This window comes from Lissotriton helveticus, chromosome 3_2 (assembly GCF_964261635.1).
Source record: "Lissotriton helveticus chromosome 3_2, aLisHel1.1, whole genome shotgun sequence".
Lineage (NCBI taxonomy): Eukaryota > Metazoa > Chordata > Amphibia > Caudata > Salamandridae > Lissotriton > Lissotriton helveticus.
The window spans coordinates 29343016-29357023 of NC_136062.1; the positions used below are offsets into that span (position 1 = coordinate 29343016).

At 47.6% G+C, this 14008-nt stretch overlaps 1 protein-coding gene across 2 annotated transcripts in view; it reads right to left on the reverse strand.

The window, feature by feature from the left end:
• Positions 1-14008, reverse strand: part of SPPL2A (signal peptide peptidase like 2A) — a 346877-nt gene that overhangs the window by 303537 nt on the left and 29332 nt on the right. For both annotated transcript variants that reach the window (XM_078684763.1, XM_078684764.1), the window contains exon 2: positions 11496-11615. In XM_078684763.1, coding sequence (XP_078540889.1) covers positions 11496-11615 — 120 coding nt within the window. The remainder of the gene's footprint in view (positions 1-11495; positions 11616-14008) is intronic.

Below are 14008 nucleotides of genomic sequence, written 5' to 3' on the forward strand. Positions count from 1 at the left end.
GATTGGAATATGTTGTTACAAATGCTGGGTGCTGCCAGACAACTTATTGCCCTGTATTGGAAGAAGACGGAGGCGCCCCCTCTCGCTGCATGGTTTGGGAGACTCTGGCATGTCATCACTATGGAGTTGCTCTCCGCGAGGCTGCAGTCTCGCACTACACGCTTTAAGAAAGTGTGGCAGCCCTTGGTGACCTATCTGTGCAAAACCGAACATGCGAGAAACATGCCTCCTAGGTTGAGGGCGCTGCGTTTAGTAGATGATGCTGTGATCCCCTTTACCCCACGCAGACTCATGGTGTGATGGCTCTGGAACCCAAGCTGTGCTTAGTGCCGTGTACCCCTGCCATTGCTCCTCTCTGGGTCCTTTCTCTTCCCCTTTCCCGACTCTCTCTTCTCTGACCTTTTCTCTACTCTCTCTTTCCGCTATCCTTGTTGTTCTGTTGCCTCCCTCTAGGCTCCCGGTTGTAAGTTGGACCGCTATGGACCGATAGTTTTCTTGGTTCTGGCCTCTGGTTGGCGCCCGGCCCTAAGGGCCCGACACCATGCGTGGTGACCGTTAGGCGTGGTGGACAGCTATCTCTATTCTTTGACGCGGCCGGCCCGATTGGGTTGTAGGCAGAACGCTGTGTATAAGATTGATGAGACCACAGGCCATGTAGACACAGTATGTTCTTGCATTTTTTCCTGACGCGGCCGGCCCCTTGGGGGTTGTAGGCTTATCGCTGTGTACATGTCACCTTTTTTTTATGCGTACTCCCTCTTGGGGGTGAAATAAAAACAGACGTTGAAAAATAAAATGCACGTGTAGGTGCGATATTCTGTCGAGATAGATACTGAGTCACAACTGCTGCTCCTCCTCCTCAGGCTACCCCACCCACAGACCGGTAGTAACAGAGGGCAGCCCCCAGTGGTGTGAGCCCGAGACCACTAATCCCCCCCACACACACAAAATCCCTGCACTCCTCCACTGCGGGCCCGCATAAAGCTCCGTACGTGCAGCTGCTCTCATACAGGAGGGCTGAGTCACCAAAGCACATGCAACAGGAGACCGGCGGGGGGCATGGGTGACAGAATATGCCAGATGGGGAAGAAAAGCAAAGTACAACAAAGCAGGAAGATAAAAAACAAGCATTTGCAATGCAATCGGTCTCGCATCAGGAAAGTTTGAGCTATTGGTATTGTAAATGACTAATATTTTATTTATTTGTTGGTTTTGAAAATAGCTAAATTAATAGCTTTGTCATTCACAATGCCAATAGTTTTATCGCAAATGTGACACCTATAGCATTTGTAATGCAATATGTGTTGTATTTACGTGACTTAAATGTATTGATATTACAAATATCAATGTCTTAATTTTTTTAATAATTAATACTTAAATGAAAGTTATTGTGATTTCTAACACCCAGCGAGACTGCGCTGTATTGACAAGACAGATTAGATACTGATCCTAGATGTGGCAGACAGGGTGGGTTTTATGCATTTAGCATTGGGGTGCCCTGGATTCAAGAATTATGGGCCCAGGTGGCTGATAGGGTGAAGTGTGGTACCAAAATCTCCAGGTGGAGCTATCCCCACTACACTGCCTATTGGAGCAAGTCACAAACCCTTAAAAAAAAAACACGCAAGATCGAACACAAACTCCGTAGTACTTCTGGTTTTAGCAAGACGCAGTATCACCAAAATATTGATAATCGAACCGTTGGGGGATGTGCGCAAGTGGATGCTTGCTGAGGAGGCCCATATGAAGGCCAGTAGGTGTGATGAGAACTTACGATCTTGGGACATGGGAGTTAGACAGAATTCCTAAATTCTTAAGCAAATAGGAGTGATCAACATGCATCGGATGAGAGCAACAGTAGGACTGAGAGGGAGGCCAGATTCCATGGATATGATCATGGTCAAGCTCTTAGATATACGGCATCTCCGGATCCCATCTGACCACATGCTCATAATTGTATATCCACTGAATATTGAAAAAATTAAGGCTATAAAAAACATTTAAGAAACAAAAAACATTCTCCTGCTGGCCTAGAAGGTACCAGAGACCTTTCTAGACCCTCTCCCCCTCAAACAATGATGTTCCTTAAAGGGACACATACTAGCAATGGCAGCTTGTACAGAAGACTTAGCCCAGTAATGAGGGTGCCCACAACCCATGGGAGGGGCAGAGACCACAAATCCAGAGTTAATTAAATGTAGAGGTTTGCGGTCACTGCAACTGAATCTCCACACAGCGTGGCAATTAGGTTGCAACGGGTCAGTAGACATTCCCCTAAAAACCCCAGGCTAGGTCCAGTAAACTCCCATTAAGATTCCAAAGCTGTGAAGGAGCTACTTCTACATGCCGAGGGTTTAACTCTACACGCATCACAAGCCTGGTTGATGCAGATTAATGCCTTCGAGAGCCATCACCTGTCACCTGACCCAGCAATCAGCGGCCCACAAAAGCACATCAAAGAGACCAGCCCAACATGAAGGAGAGTCGAGCCTGCGGAGGTGGAAGCCGCATGCGGAGGAGACTGTACTGACTAGCTTCTACAAAACGTGAAAACGTCAATCATTTTAGAAGGGGGGAGGGGGGTCTAACAGCGAGAACAAGTAAAAAAAAAACTAGGATTGTTAGTTTCCACCATGAAAGCAAACAATGAACCGCCTTTCAACCCGGAAATACCGTCATTAGCCCACCACAGCTAGATTATCCGTCTCTGGGGCGCTCTGGGGCGATACAGAGCACGCTGTTAACCAAAAAACTAAACCGTAGTAACACAGCATAGTAAAGAGTCACCAGGTCCCCAGAGACGGAAGTGTCGGTTCGGAGTGTAAGCCACACCCAGCAAAGCATTCACAGTATGGCAGTATGTGCGCCAACATGCCGCAACAGCCAGGGCCACATTGAACGTCTGAACGACCCCTCACGCACGCAGCAGGTGTGGAGGAAACGCTGTTTTGCAAGGACGCTATTTTGTACCTTGTAACATAGATGATGCAGGCCCTTCTTCCACATTCTCGCCAGAAACGCCTTAAATAATTGTCCCGGCTTCCGCTTGCAGTTTGCGGGCTGCGCGGGGCCACGCGCTCTCCGGCGGGGCTGCCCTGCTGCTGCGGTTGTCCTCGTGGTAGGCGCCCACGTGGGACGTGCTCGTGATGCCTTGGCGGGGCTTTCTGGGCTTGCTTGTGTGCTTCCCAGAGAGACAGGAGATTGGGAACGCGCGCGGCCGGCTCCGATCGCTTTTCTGAGCAGGAGTCACCCTGAAGGGCCGGTGGGCTGGGGCGGAGAGAGGGGGCAGGAGTCACTCTGGAGGGCCAGAGGCCGGTTGGCTGGGGCGGACAGAGGGAGCAGGAGTCACCCATGAGGGCCAGAGGCCGGTGGGCTGGTGAGGAGAGAGGGGGCAGGAGTCACTCTGGAGGGCTGGGGCTGAGAGAGGGGGCAGGAGTCACTCTGGAGGGCTGGGGCGGAGAGAGGGGGCAGGAGTCACTCTGGAGGGCCAGAGGCCGGTGGGCTGGGGCGGAGAGAGGGGGAAGGAGTCACCCTGGAGGGCCAAAGGCCGGTGGGCTGGGCAGAGAGAGGGGACTGGAGTCTCCCTGGAGGGCCAGAGGCCGGAGCGGAGAGAGCCCGGCCGCCTCGCAGCTACACAAACACAAGTGTTTGTTAGGCGGCCCATTTGTAAACATGCCAGTCTGAGAGAGCGCCTCGCCGCGGCAGTGCCGGGTCGTCGCGGCGCTCGTCAGCCGGGCCCATTCTGGAGACTTATGGAGGCGCCTCCTTCCCCCCCGGGGGGCGTGCAGCGCCTCGCCTGCGCCGTAATGTCCCTCGCACCGCCTCGGCGCCGCATCCGAATTATTCATTGTGATAAGGTTAACATTTCAGAACACACCGACACCGGGGGAGGCGCAGAAAGATGACAATTACCTCGATTATGGAGCTGTATTAGAATTTTTATTTGCTAAAGGGTAAAATCCGACTTGTAAAATTCACAGTTAACTTCGAAGCACAGTTCTGCGCCTTCCCATCCCGGGCTCCGCCGCCTCCGGGAGGCGGGAAACATCTGCTGGTTTAGGCAACACAATATGTTCACATTTTCTATGACTTTTCTTTCTAATTGCGTTTTAAAGTTAATTTTTTTATTCATCAACACAAACTAAAGAAACAAACCGAGCCCCAGATTCATGAAACTTTTGCTGAGAGTCGGAGGAAGACGGTCCCACCTACCCCCGCTAGGAAGGGTTCAAGCATCCCTGCTGCAAGGGACAGACATGACAGGAATGGGGAATAACTGCTCACACCGACGGGTGCTTTTCAGAGAAAATTGTCACCATTTTTGTGAACAAACACTGCGGGAAGCGTGAACTGACCCATGGACGTCAATTCACAAAACTGCCAAGGGTAGTGGAAGTGACATCACATGTCATGTAACGTTTACTTTCACTCACACATGCTTAACATACATATACATTTACACACACACTCGCTCTCCCTTAAACACTCACCCACGAGCACGCACACAACATACATTTAAAATAACCTTGTACTTACCTCAGCTATCGAGGAGGGTCATATTCCAACAAATTGCATTTTTTTTAGTACACCAATAGTGAATAATAACATTCTAATCACCATTAGAGTAATAAAAGATTGACAAAAAAATATGTATGTGGAGCTGCCCTTGTGCTCTTGGCACTGATTTTGCCTTCACTGAGGCTAGGGATCGTAAAGAAGTGCCAGGGGTCACAGCTGCATCCGTGGCGACCCCTAAATGACCCATGAAGTGATCGCTCTGGACAGCAGCAGGCAGGGAGAGGGGCTGTACAAGAGTGTTAGCCACAGTGGCAGCACAGCCGCCTCCCATAAGCCTCTCTGAGATGCCAATGTCTCCAAGCCCATAATTATACAGGAGATATTAGACACTAAAATTCAAGGCCCTAAAACCCTCAGATTTTTTTTTTATTTCACTCTCATCGAAACAGTGTTGTAATGTCTCGCTGACCGTTGCCTCAAACGGAGGGTCTGTCAGCGCATCCGCCCACAGGCGCCATAGTGGTACAACTGAGCGTCTGTGCTCTCTCCCAAAACTCATCAGTATAGGGGAATTGTCCGATAGATAGCAGGACAAATAAGAGATCTCCGATAGCACCTGTGCCATACCATTGGAAACCAGGCAATAGTATAAGTGGCTATGAGTCCCCACTGCTGGAGTATAACAGAATACATTCTTCATTGGATGTCTGTCCCTCCATATGTCAAGAGGGCGCAATCCTTACAACATGTCACGTAATGCTCTGGTCAGGTGGGGCTTAGTATGGTGTCTAGGCAGTTCCCAGTCTATTGCACCATCTAGGATGCAGTTACATTCCCCTGCCATAACGATGTCTGCATCAAGGTAGGACGAGGCAGCCGCTGTAACTCTGGCATAAATGTCCGGACAATCAGTATTTGGGGGCCGATTAGGATGGCGGTTTTTCCGCATCCTCCGGGCCGGCGGAAGTGTCCGCCGGCCTGGAGGATGCGGAAAAACCGCGGCGGAGACTCCAAAGACCCACCGCCAAATTAGGATGGCTGGTGGGTCTGGAATTCCGTCCGCCGCTTTTCCGCCGCGGTCGGCTTCCGACCGCGGCGGAAAAGCTATAACATGGCAGGCGGTGTCTATGAGACACCGTCCGCCATATTATGATGTTGGTGTAAATATGCTTTTCCACGGCGGCTTTTCCACCATGGAAAAGCATACGGACATTCACTTTGGGGGCCCGTTGCGGGCCCCCTGGGTGAATGGGGGGTGGGGGGTGCACATGGGGGGTACCTATGGTACCCCCCTGCATTTGCGTACACAAAGCAGCAGGCACCGTGCGGTGCCTGCCGCTTTGTGCATGTAAATGCAACACATGCATTTTTAACATTGCGGCGGGTGCAGCTTGAAGCTGCACCCGCCGCAATGTTAAAAATAGAGGATGTGACCGCCACCCTGGCGGTCACATCCTAATTGCCATGGAGGGACCGCCGCTGCCCATGCGGCCGCCCAAATGTGTTTTTGGGAAAAATGCAACTGACATTCTAACGTTTCAGATAGGCATGCACTCTCCTAAGCTTTTCAAATTGGGCAATACCCCAGACAATCCAGGACATTTGGCATGCCATTTGCAGTCATCAGCAACCCCATACACCATTCCAGCCAACAGGCTTCCCCATCAGTGCCCCCTTCAGCAAGACAATCCAGGATCAGTAGCCAGGACCACAGTGTACAGGAGCAGCATATAATTCTCCAACCTTTTGAACCTTTAAAGATAGAACACCCACCCAACTCCACCCTCCCCATGGACACCTTAACTAAAACCTCCCGTACAACAAAAAACGGCTAGTTGGGAGCTAGCTTTCACTGCCCAGCCCAGAACTTTATATAAAAATGAAAACAGATCAGTTTTATTAGAAACGTTATGCTTCGCTAGAGGCCAGGTCTCAAAAGAAGCTGTGAGGCTGAAGCCCTCAAGCACACTTTCCGTGTCTACTCACCTCTCTCCCATTTCTCTCCCGCCGGCCTGTTTCCAATACAGTAGGGTCAATCATGATATGTCTTACCAAGCCAACCCCTCGCCACACCCGTCAACAAGTCAGGCCAGAGCTCCCATCACTGACCAGTCTACAGTTCGGGCAGCACCGGTACCATCTCAGCCAGGAAGTCGTAGGAGTCTCTCCAGTGGGCGCCCTCCCCATAGGAACAGCCGCAACCCAGAAATAAACAAAACAACAAAAGAAACTATTAGGACAGCCGTCCAAGCTCTGGGTATTACCGCAGGGACCGGGTGTGAGGAAACCAAGTGCTCAGTGTGCAACCACACAGGAACGGCAATGGGCGGTGCTCTAGTGCTCGTGAACAGTGGGGGATGGTTATCTGCACACGGAGTATTTATAACGCAATTTAGACAACTTGTAATGAGTGCCAAAAGGTTTTGTGGGCGTTACGTACCAACACCTCAGAGATGAGCGCGCGCTCTCCGGCGGGGCTGCCCTGCTGCTGCGGTTGTCCTCGTGGTAGGCGCCCACGTGGGACGTGCTCGTGATGCCTTGGCGGGGCTTGCTGGGCTTGCTTGTGTGCTTCCCAGAGAGACAGGAGATTGGGAACGCGCGCGCGCGGCCAGCTCCGATCGCTTTTCTGAGCGTGCGTGTGACAGTCTCCTGTCTCCTGGGAAGCAGACCAGGCAACAATAGTATCGCGCCTGCGCGATGGCATATGGCTTCGCCATATGCATCGCAGGCGCGAGACCTAAAAACGCAGAGCAGTGGTCAACGTTTCAGAGCAGGGACCAGCTCAGTGTAAAGGCAAGGTCCGGGCAGAGCATCAGTGTGAAGGTCACTGCAGCACGGCCTCTACTCAGAAACCGGGCAATGGCGCAACACAGAAATAACAGATCCGACGCCAGGCACCCGTTCCGTTAACACGTCACATAAGGCATTATTTGAACGGTGATGGCGCGGGGCTAGTTTTTGTCTTGCAGGGCACATATCGGCATTCACCATGCGTGAAGGGCGGGCATTAAAGAGGTTCACTGGTAAAGGGGTTTGAAGGTCACAGGAGAGCTTGAAGGTTGTGCTGCAAGGACAGCGTTAACGTAGCTCAATGACGTTCTAAAATACACTATCTGGGGGTGCTCAAAGACTGCCCAGGGCGGCATCGTGACATGGATGTGGGCCCGGAATGTAGGCTTCTATATCAGTACAAGTACTGTACTGGGCTTGCAGTTGGTAACTGTACAGATGGCAGTACAAAGTCAACAGGATTGGTGCATATGCAGCACTAACTTGTATTACGCAATCACACAGTAGGCATTAATAGATACTGTAGTTTAAAAGTCCGGCATCCAGGTATGCTGGAAACTCTGCAGAAGGCCCCATGAGACCTACTCTTAGGTGACTCGCACAGATACGCTATCAGAGCCACTGGTTGTTGTAGTTTCATATCGCAGAACGAGATTTTTAAAAAACTGCAGACGTTACGATATCATGCCTGATTCAACCAGAGCAAAAGTAATGCATCTTCCCAGGAAAGTGCAAGAAATCATGCACTTTCAATCACCCACACCTAGCGAAGACTATGACTCAGCTTAGCCAGGGCGATTGGTCACTTTCAGTAACGTGCACATTTTATGCAGCAGACCGCCTCAGCTACTCCTATCGAGTCCGGCAGGTGGGGAAGGCAGGCGCGCTCTTGCACCGCTAGCCAGTGTCCTCCCTGACAGGGAACCCCTCTCCACCATGACATCCAGAGAAGCTTATAGAATGCCGCTGTATCTCTGCTCCCTCTTAGCTGCTAACGTTCCAGGTCCATGCCTGATGAGCTGCTCAGTCCAGGTTTTTCTCTAGCATTGTGAGATTAGTCCTGGCTTTATAAGAAATCACAAAGACTACTAGTCGTAGACCTCGAAGAACACGCATTTGCAACGCAATAGTAGGTCTCACATATACACAAGTTTAAGCTATTGGCATTGTAAATGACAATGCCTATTATTTTTGTTTTTTAAAACATAAATGAAAGGCATTGTAATTTACAATGCCAATAGCCTAAACTTGCGTAAATGTGAGACCTATTGCATTGCAAATGCTTGTTTACTATTGTAAGACCTATCTCTACCATTGGGTAACATGGGGATTGCCTTGAAATATCTTTTAAGTGTAATTTCTAATTGGGAGTAGATAGAGATTTGGAGTTTGGGGTCTCTGAACTCACAATTTAAAAATACATCTTTTGGTGGAGCGGGTTTTTAAATTGGGTGTTTGAAAAAGCCACATTTAGAAAGTGGGCATTTTCTTGCTTAATCATTCTGTGCTGCTGCCTGTCTGTGCAATATGTGCCTGAGTTGGCTGACAGTTGGGCTCTAGTGCATTTACTCTAACAAAGAGTGTTGAGGTGTGCCGTGCATATCCTGATGAGCCATTCTGAGGTAGAGTGGTGGGAGGCGTGGTGACTGGTATAGGACATTCTGCCAGAAGTAGAGCTGGATGCTGTAGGAGAGACTACCACTCTGCCTGTTGCTTTGTTGTTCTGGCCTGCTGCTTCTGTCCTGGGAGGGAAAGGGCTGGACTTTACTTCTACAACCTGCTTCCAAAGTTGTCTAAGGGCTTGTGTGTGCTTACCTCCTGTAAGAAGTCACAGGGCCATCAAAGACTTCACCTGCCAGTGCTTGGGCTCTTCTGCTGAGAGTCCCAACTTGCCAAGTCGCATAAAATCCAGTTCCTGGGCCTTGGAACTAAAATCTTGTAAACTGAAGGAGGAAATGCACGCATTGACTCCCAGCGCATGTTTTCTCGACGCATCGCTGCAAAAGATCAACGCAACGCCGTTGCCTGCCCGGAAGCCTTGTTCCCAAAAGGCACATCTACCACGGCTTTCACCGCCCGCTCCAGCTTGCCATCGCAGCGTGTTGGAAAAATCACTGCTGCCTGAATTTCGAGCACTGTGTTACCAACGTCCGTGAAACACGCTCCAACTCCGACGCAGTACCAGCTTGTGGCTGTAAAATCAACACAACGCCGGTTCCGCAGAGAGAAATCGACCCAGCCCCTGCTTCGCCACTATCGCACAGACGTAGCGCATCTGGATTTTTGTCACCTCGTCCCTGGGCACTGATTCTTCGTCAACACTACACCAAAGTAAGGAATAGAGACTGTGTGTCCGGAAACCGACATCACCTCCACTGCCAGCAAGTAACCGATGCATCACCTACCCTGCCAGTAAGGAACCGACGCATCACCTTCCCTGCCTAGCAGTAAGGAACTGACGCATCACCACTCCTGTCAGTAAGGAACCAACGCATCACCTCCCCTGTATAATAAGGAACCAATGCATCACCTCCCCTGTATAATAAGGAACCAATGCATCACTTTGCTTTTCCAGCACCTAACCTCCCCCGTGCTTGCTTTGTCTTTCATTTTTGATGCAGGATACGTTGTGCTGAAAGAAATGCATCCATTGATGTCTAGGACTAACCTTGCTTAATCTCTTAAAAGTGATATTTTAACTTGTCTATGTTGGATTTTTTAATTTTGGTCTTGTTATATTCAGATAAATATTGTTTTTCTTTTTCTAAACTGGTGCGTCATGACTAGACTATGGTAATGCGACACTCATAGGTATTCCTAAAGCCAGCCTCGTCCCAAAGAAAGTGACAATAAATACAGCAGCAAGACTCCTAACAGGCACAAGGTATCATGATTGCATTTTCCCCATCACTCAGTACCTTCAACTAGCTCCCAGTAAAAGATAGGGTCCAACTGAAGGTTGTATGCATAACACACAAAGCTCTACATAATTCGGGTCCTAAATACATGGCGAATAGGACCAAACTATCAGGGGGCGGAAGGGATTCCAGAAGTGGTAAATCCTTCATACTAGAACCAGTCAGAACAGAAAAAATAGGAAAACACATGGCCGCACTTTTGCCAGATCTGCTCTAAAAATAGGCAACTTCCTACTACCCTCAATGAGAGCAAGTACCTCCTTCAGGCTTTTCAAGAAGGAAGTTAAAGATTTACGACTAGAAAAACATGTTTAATAAGAGAACTTTTTACAGCTGTAATTCACACTAGATCATTTGGTATCTTATTGATTCGTAGCATGCCCTTCGGCTTCTATGAACATTGTATAAAAAATGGTGCTTACTGTAATGACCCTCATCAGTACTTTTTACAGCGCTCCGATAGCTAGATGGTCATTGTTTGTGCTATATTATACACTATAAAAACATAAATAAAAAGGTAATATCATTAATATTTACACAGTCTTGCTTAGCCATGGAAGCCCCCTTATTGCCGCATATACACTCTTGGGATGCCAGCACGACAACAGAACGGGTATTTAAGTACAAATGTTTAAATATCAATACAATATTCCACTGGAATTCAATGAGTATAGGAGGCCATTACTCTGCACTTAGCCAACATGTTTGGAATCTTTGCAATCTCTTGATTTCTAGAATTACACCACTGACATTTTGAGGGATTAAAATCAGGCCATTTAAAATACTGCTGAGGTACTAAGAACCTAGGTTTATTTATGGCAATGCTACAAATAATATACAAAGCGAAATTAGGAATACTTTCCTAGTACCCCGATAAAAGCATCTGAAGTTCGCTTGTGGTCACAGTGCGCACAACAGAAGTCCCAACTGATCCATGCTCATTTACTACAGTATCAGGGATTTATGAGCACACTTGATGTTATGTCCATCCTCATAGACTCGCCTAGTCTAGCATAAGACTACGCAATGTGCCTGAAGGTTAATTATTCAACATAGGTTTATGTCATTAAGTAGAAAACCGATGAAGATTACAATAACAGTAAACTTGATGATGAGGACATTTAAATGGATTCGCTATGCTCAAACTAATAATAATAATCACATAAATAATGTTATATAGCATACATAGATGTAAAAAATCTATCATGTATTTTTCTAAATTACTTCCTGAATCAGTCTTCTTTAAAATATACAAGATTAAGTACTTACAGCATTATCGAGGCTCTCTGCAAGTGGTGTCCATGAAGGATTGTATAGAATACAGTAGTCTTTAGAAGGATGATTAGTCTGATCACCGGTGACATGCAGGATTCCCTCTTGGGCAACAACCTGCACCAGATACATAAGCATATGTATGGAAAATTACTAGCCAACACAATGCATTAATGATCAAGAATTCCACTGGCTAATAGTCTGTAAATTTTTTCCATCGCAACCAGAAAAGACCAGCATAACTGCAGACAGAGAAAAATATGGTTTCTCAAGTGCAATATCAATCTTATTGCTTGCCCTCTAATGTTATTAAAGAACAGTCTGCAGTGAATGCTTGTGGAAGCGAAAATACTTCACTCTATTTCATTTGCTTTAGGGCTTCATGCTGTTTGGAGAAGTTGTACTACTATAAAATGTTTGAGGGACACAGAGCTGCTCCATATGCATACATCAGAAGTTTAAATGTTTCAGAGACATCCTCCTGATGGAGATCATTCGTCAATTAGGCCACCAAAAGCAGCAATCTACCAAATATGCATTCGACAAAACATGGGCCTACCAGAAGGCTCCAGCGCGAGAATCTGAGGTTCCTATTTAACAGATCAACTCTTCTGTATCTGCAGTAAGGGGGACTTTCGTGTTAAACGATACTGAACATTAAAGTCTAATCATCACGAGGCAAACCAGACCACACAAGTCGTCAGACAAACTTCCCGTCATCCATAAGAACACCATCAGCTGCACCACTTCCTCAGACATATCATCCACCGACATGGAACATCTGTCATTCAAGCTTCTCGTCACTGCCAACTACACCCCGAGGGGCATCATCATCCACAGATCAGGACTGCTTGCCAACTGCACCAACATAATTGTAGGCTTGACGCAAGCTACTACTCTTGGAGACCTAAACATCCACCTGGAAGACCACGTCAACCCCAATTCAAAAGACCTCCTCAAAGGCCTTGACCGCTTCAACGCCAACACATACAAAGTAATCTTTTTCATCTTAAAAGATGTCACACCAATTCTTAAGCAACAAAATCACTTACACATGCAGTAACTTCCACATGCACCCGGATCCAACAACCTGGTAAAATGGGTGCCGATCTCATCCAAAGAACCAATTCGTACCACATGGCCTTCTGTCACTCTGGACGAAACAGCAATCACATGATGTCCATCCACCCTGGAGCCCGTCAGACACCTGCCCTCACCAGGACTGCTCCAGAGGACTCCAATTCATCATTGACGTTTTCACGCCAATCCTAAACACCACCATCTCCTCAGCGACCTTCCCAGCTGACTGGAAACAGTCAACAGTCCTCCCCTTGCTGAATAAACCTTCTGAAGACCCCTCCATGTTCTCCAGCTACAGGTAGAGCTCCCTAGTATCCTACTCAGCTAAGGTTCTTGAAAAAAAGAGCAACCAATGCCTCACCAAATACCGCAACAACCACGACTCAACAACTCCGAGACACCATTTAGTCTGGGTTCAGACCGAACCACAGGATGGAAACCGCCCTAATTGCAGACACAGAGTTCTTCCGCATTATACTGGACAGAGGAGAAACAGCAACCTTCATCCTCCTGTGCCTCTCTGATGCGTTTGACACGGCCTCCCACCCCATCCTCATCCAATGTCTTAACAAGATCAGAATCCAAGGACAAACTCTCTGCTGGATCTGCTCCTTCTTGACTGGTAGGATCCAGTCAGTTAGCATGACACCCTTCCCCGTGAACGCCAGAGACCTCATCTGTGGAATCCTGCAAGGATCCTCCCTAAGGCGGACCCCTTGTCAACACTTATATGATCCCCTGGCCAACATCCTCCATTCACACCACATCAGCATCCTTTCCTACGACGATGACATGCAACTCATTCTCTCACTCACGGACAAGATGTCCAGCACCCGCAACAAGTTAATTGCTTGCATGATCAATATTCTTGACTGGATGAAGACCAACTGTCTGAAGCTGAACACCGACAAGACAGAACTGGTGGTTTTCGATAAGAGTGCATAACAGTGGCACTCCATTTAAATGTTATATCTAATAAATTAGAAAAAATCATGAATTAATTAAATACATTTAAAGATTATGGTAGGTAACAAACTAAAGTATAAATTGATAACAGAGTTAAAGGTCAGATACCAACGAAAATAAAAGAACAGAGTTGTTAGGATCTGCGTTTACAGAATTTACATTGGCACTTTTGTAGTACTACATGTAATGCCTGTGACATAGTGACTCAAGATGTAGTGGAGGTTGACTCGAAATAGCATAACTTTGAACCTATTCAGCACATATCTGCAGATGTAGAGATGTTATTTTTACAATTTGTTGATCGTCTTGAAACAGGATTACATTATGATCCAGGATGAAAAAAATGCATCTTATAATCATGCCATGAACTGGATGTTCTTCTTCGCCCTTAAGAGAGAAAATATCCATCTCCACACCATCCTATACTACAAATCTACCAAAATCAACTCCCCACTACTACTGCC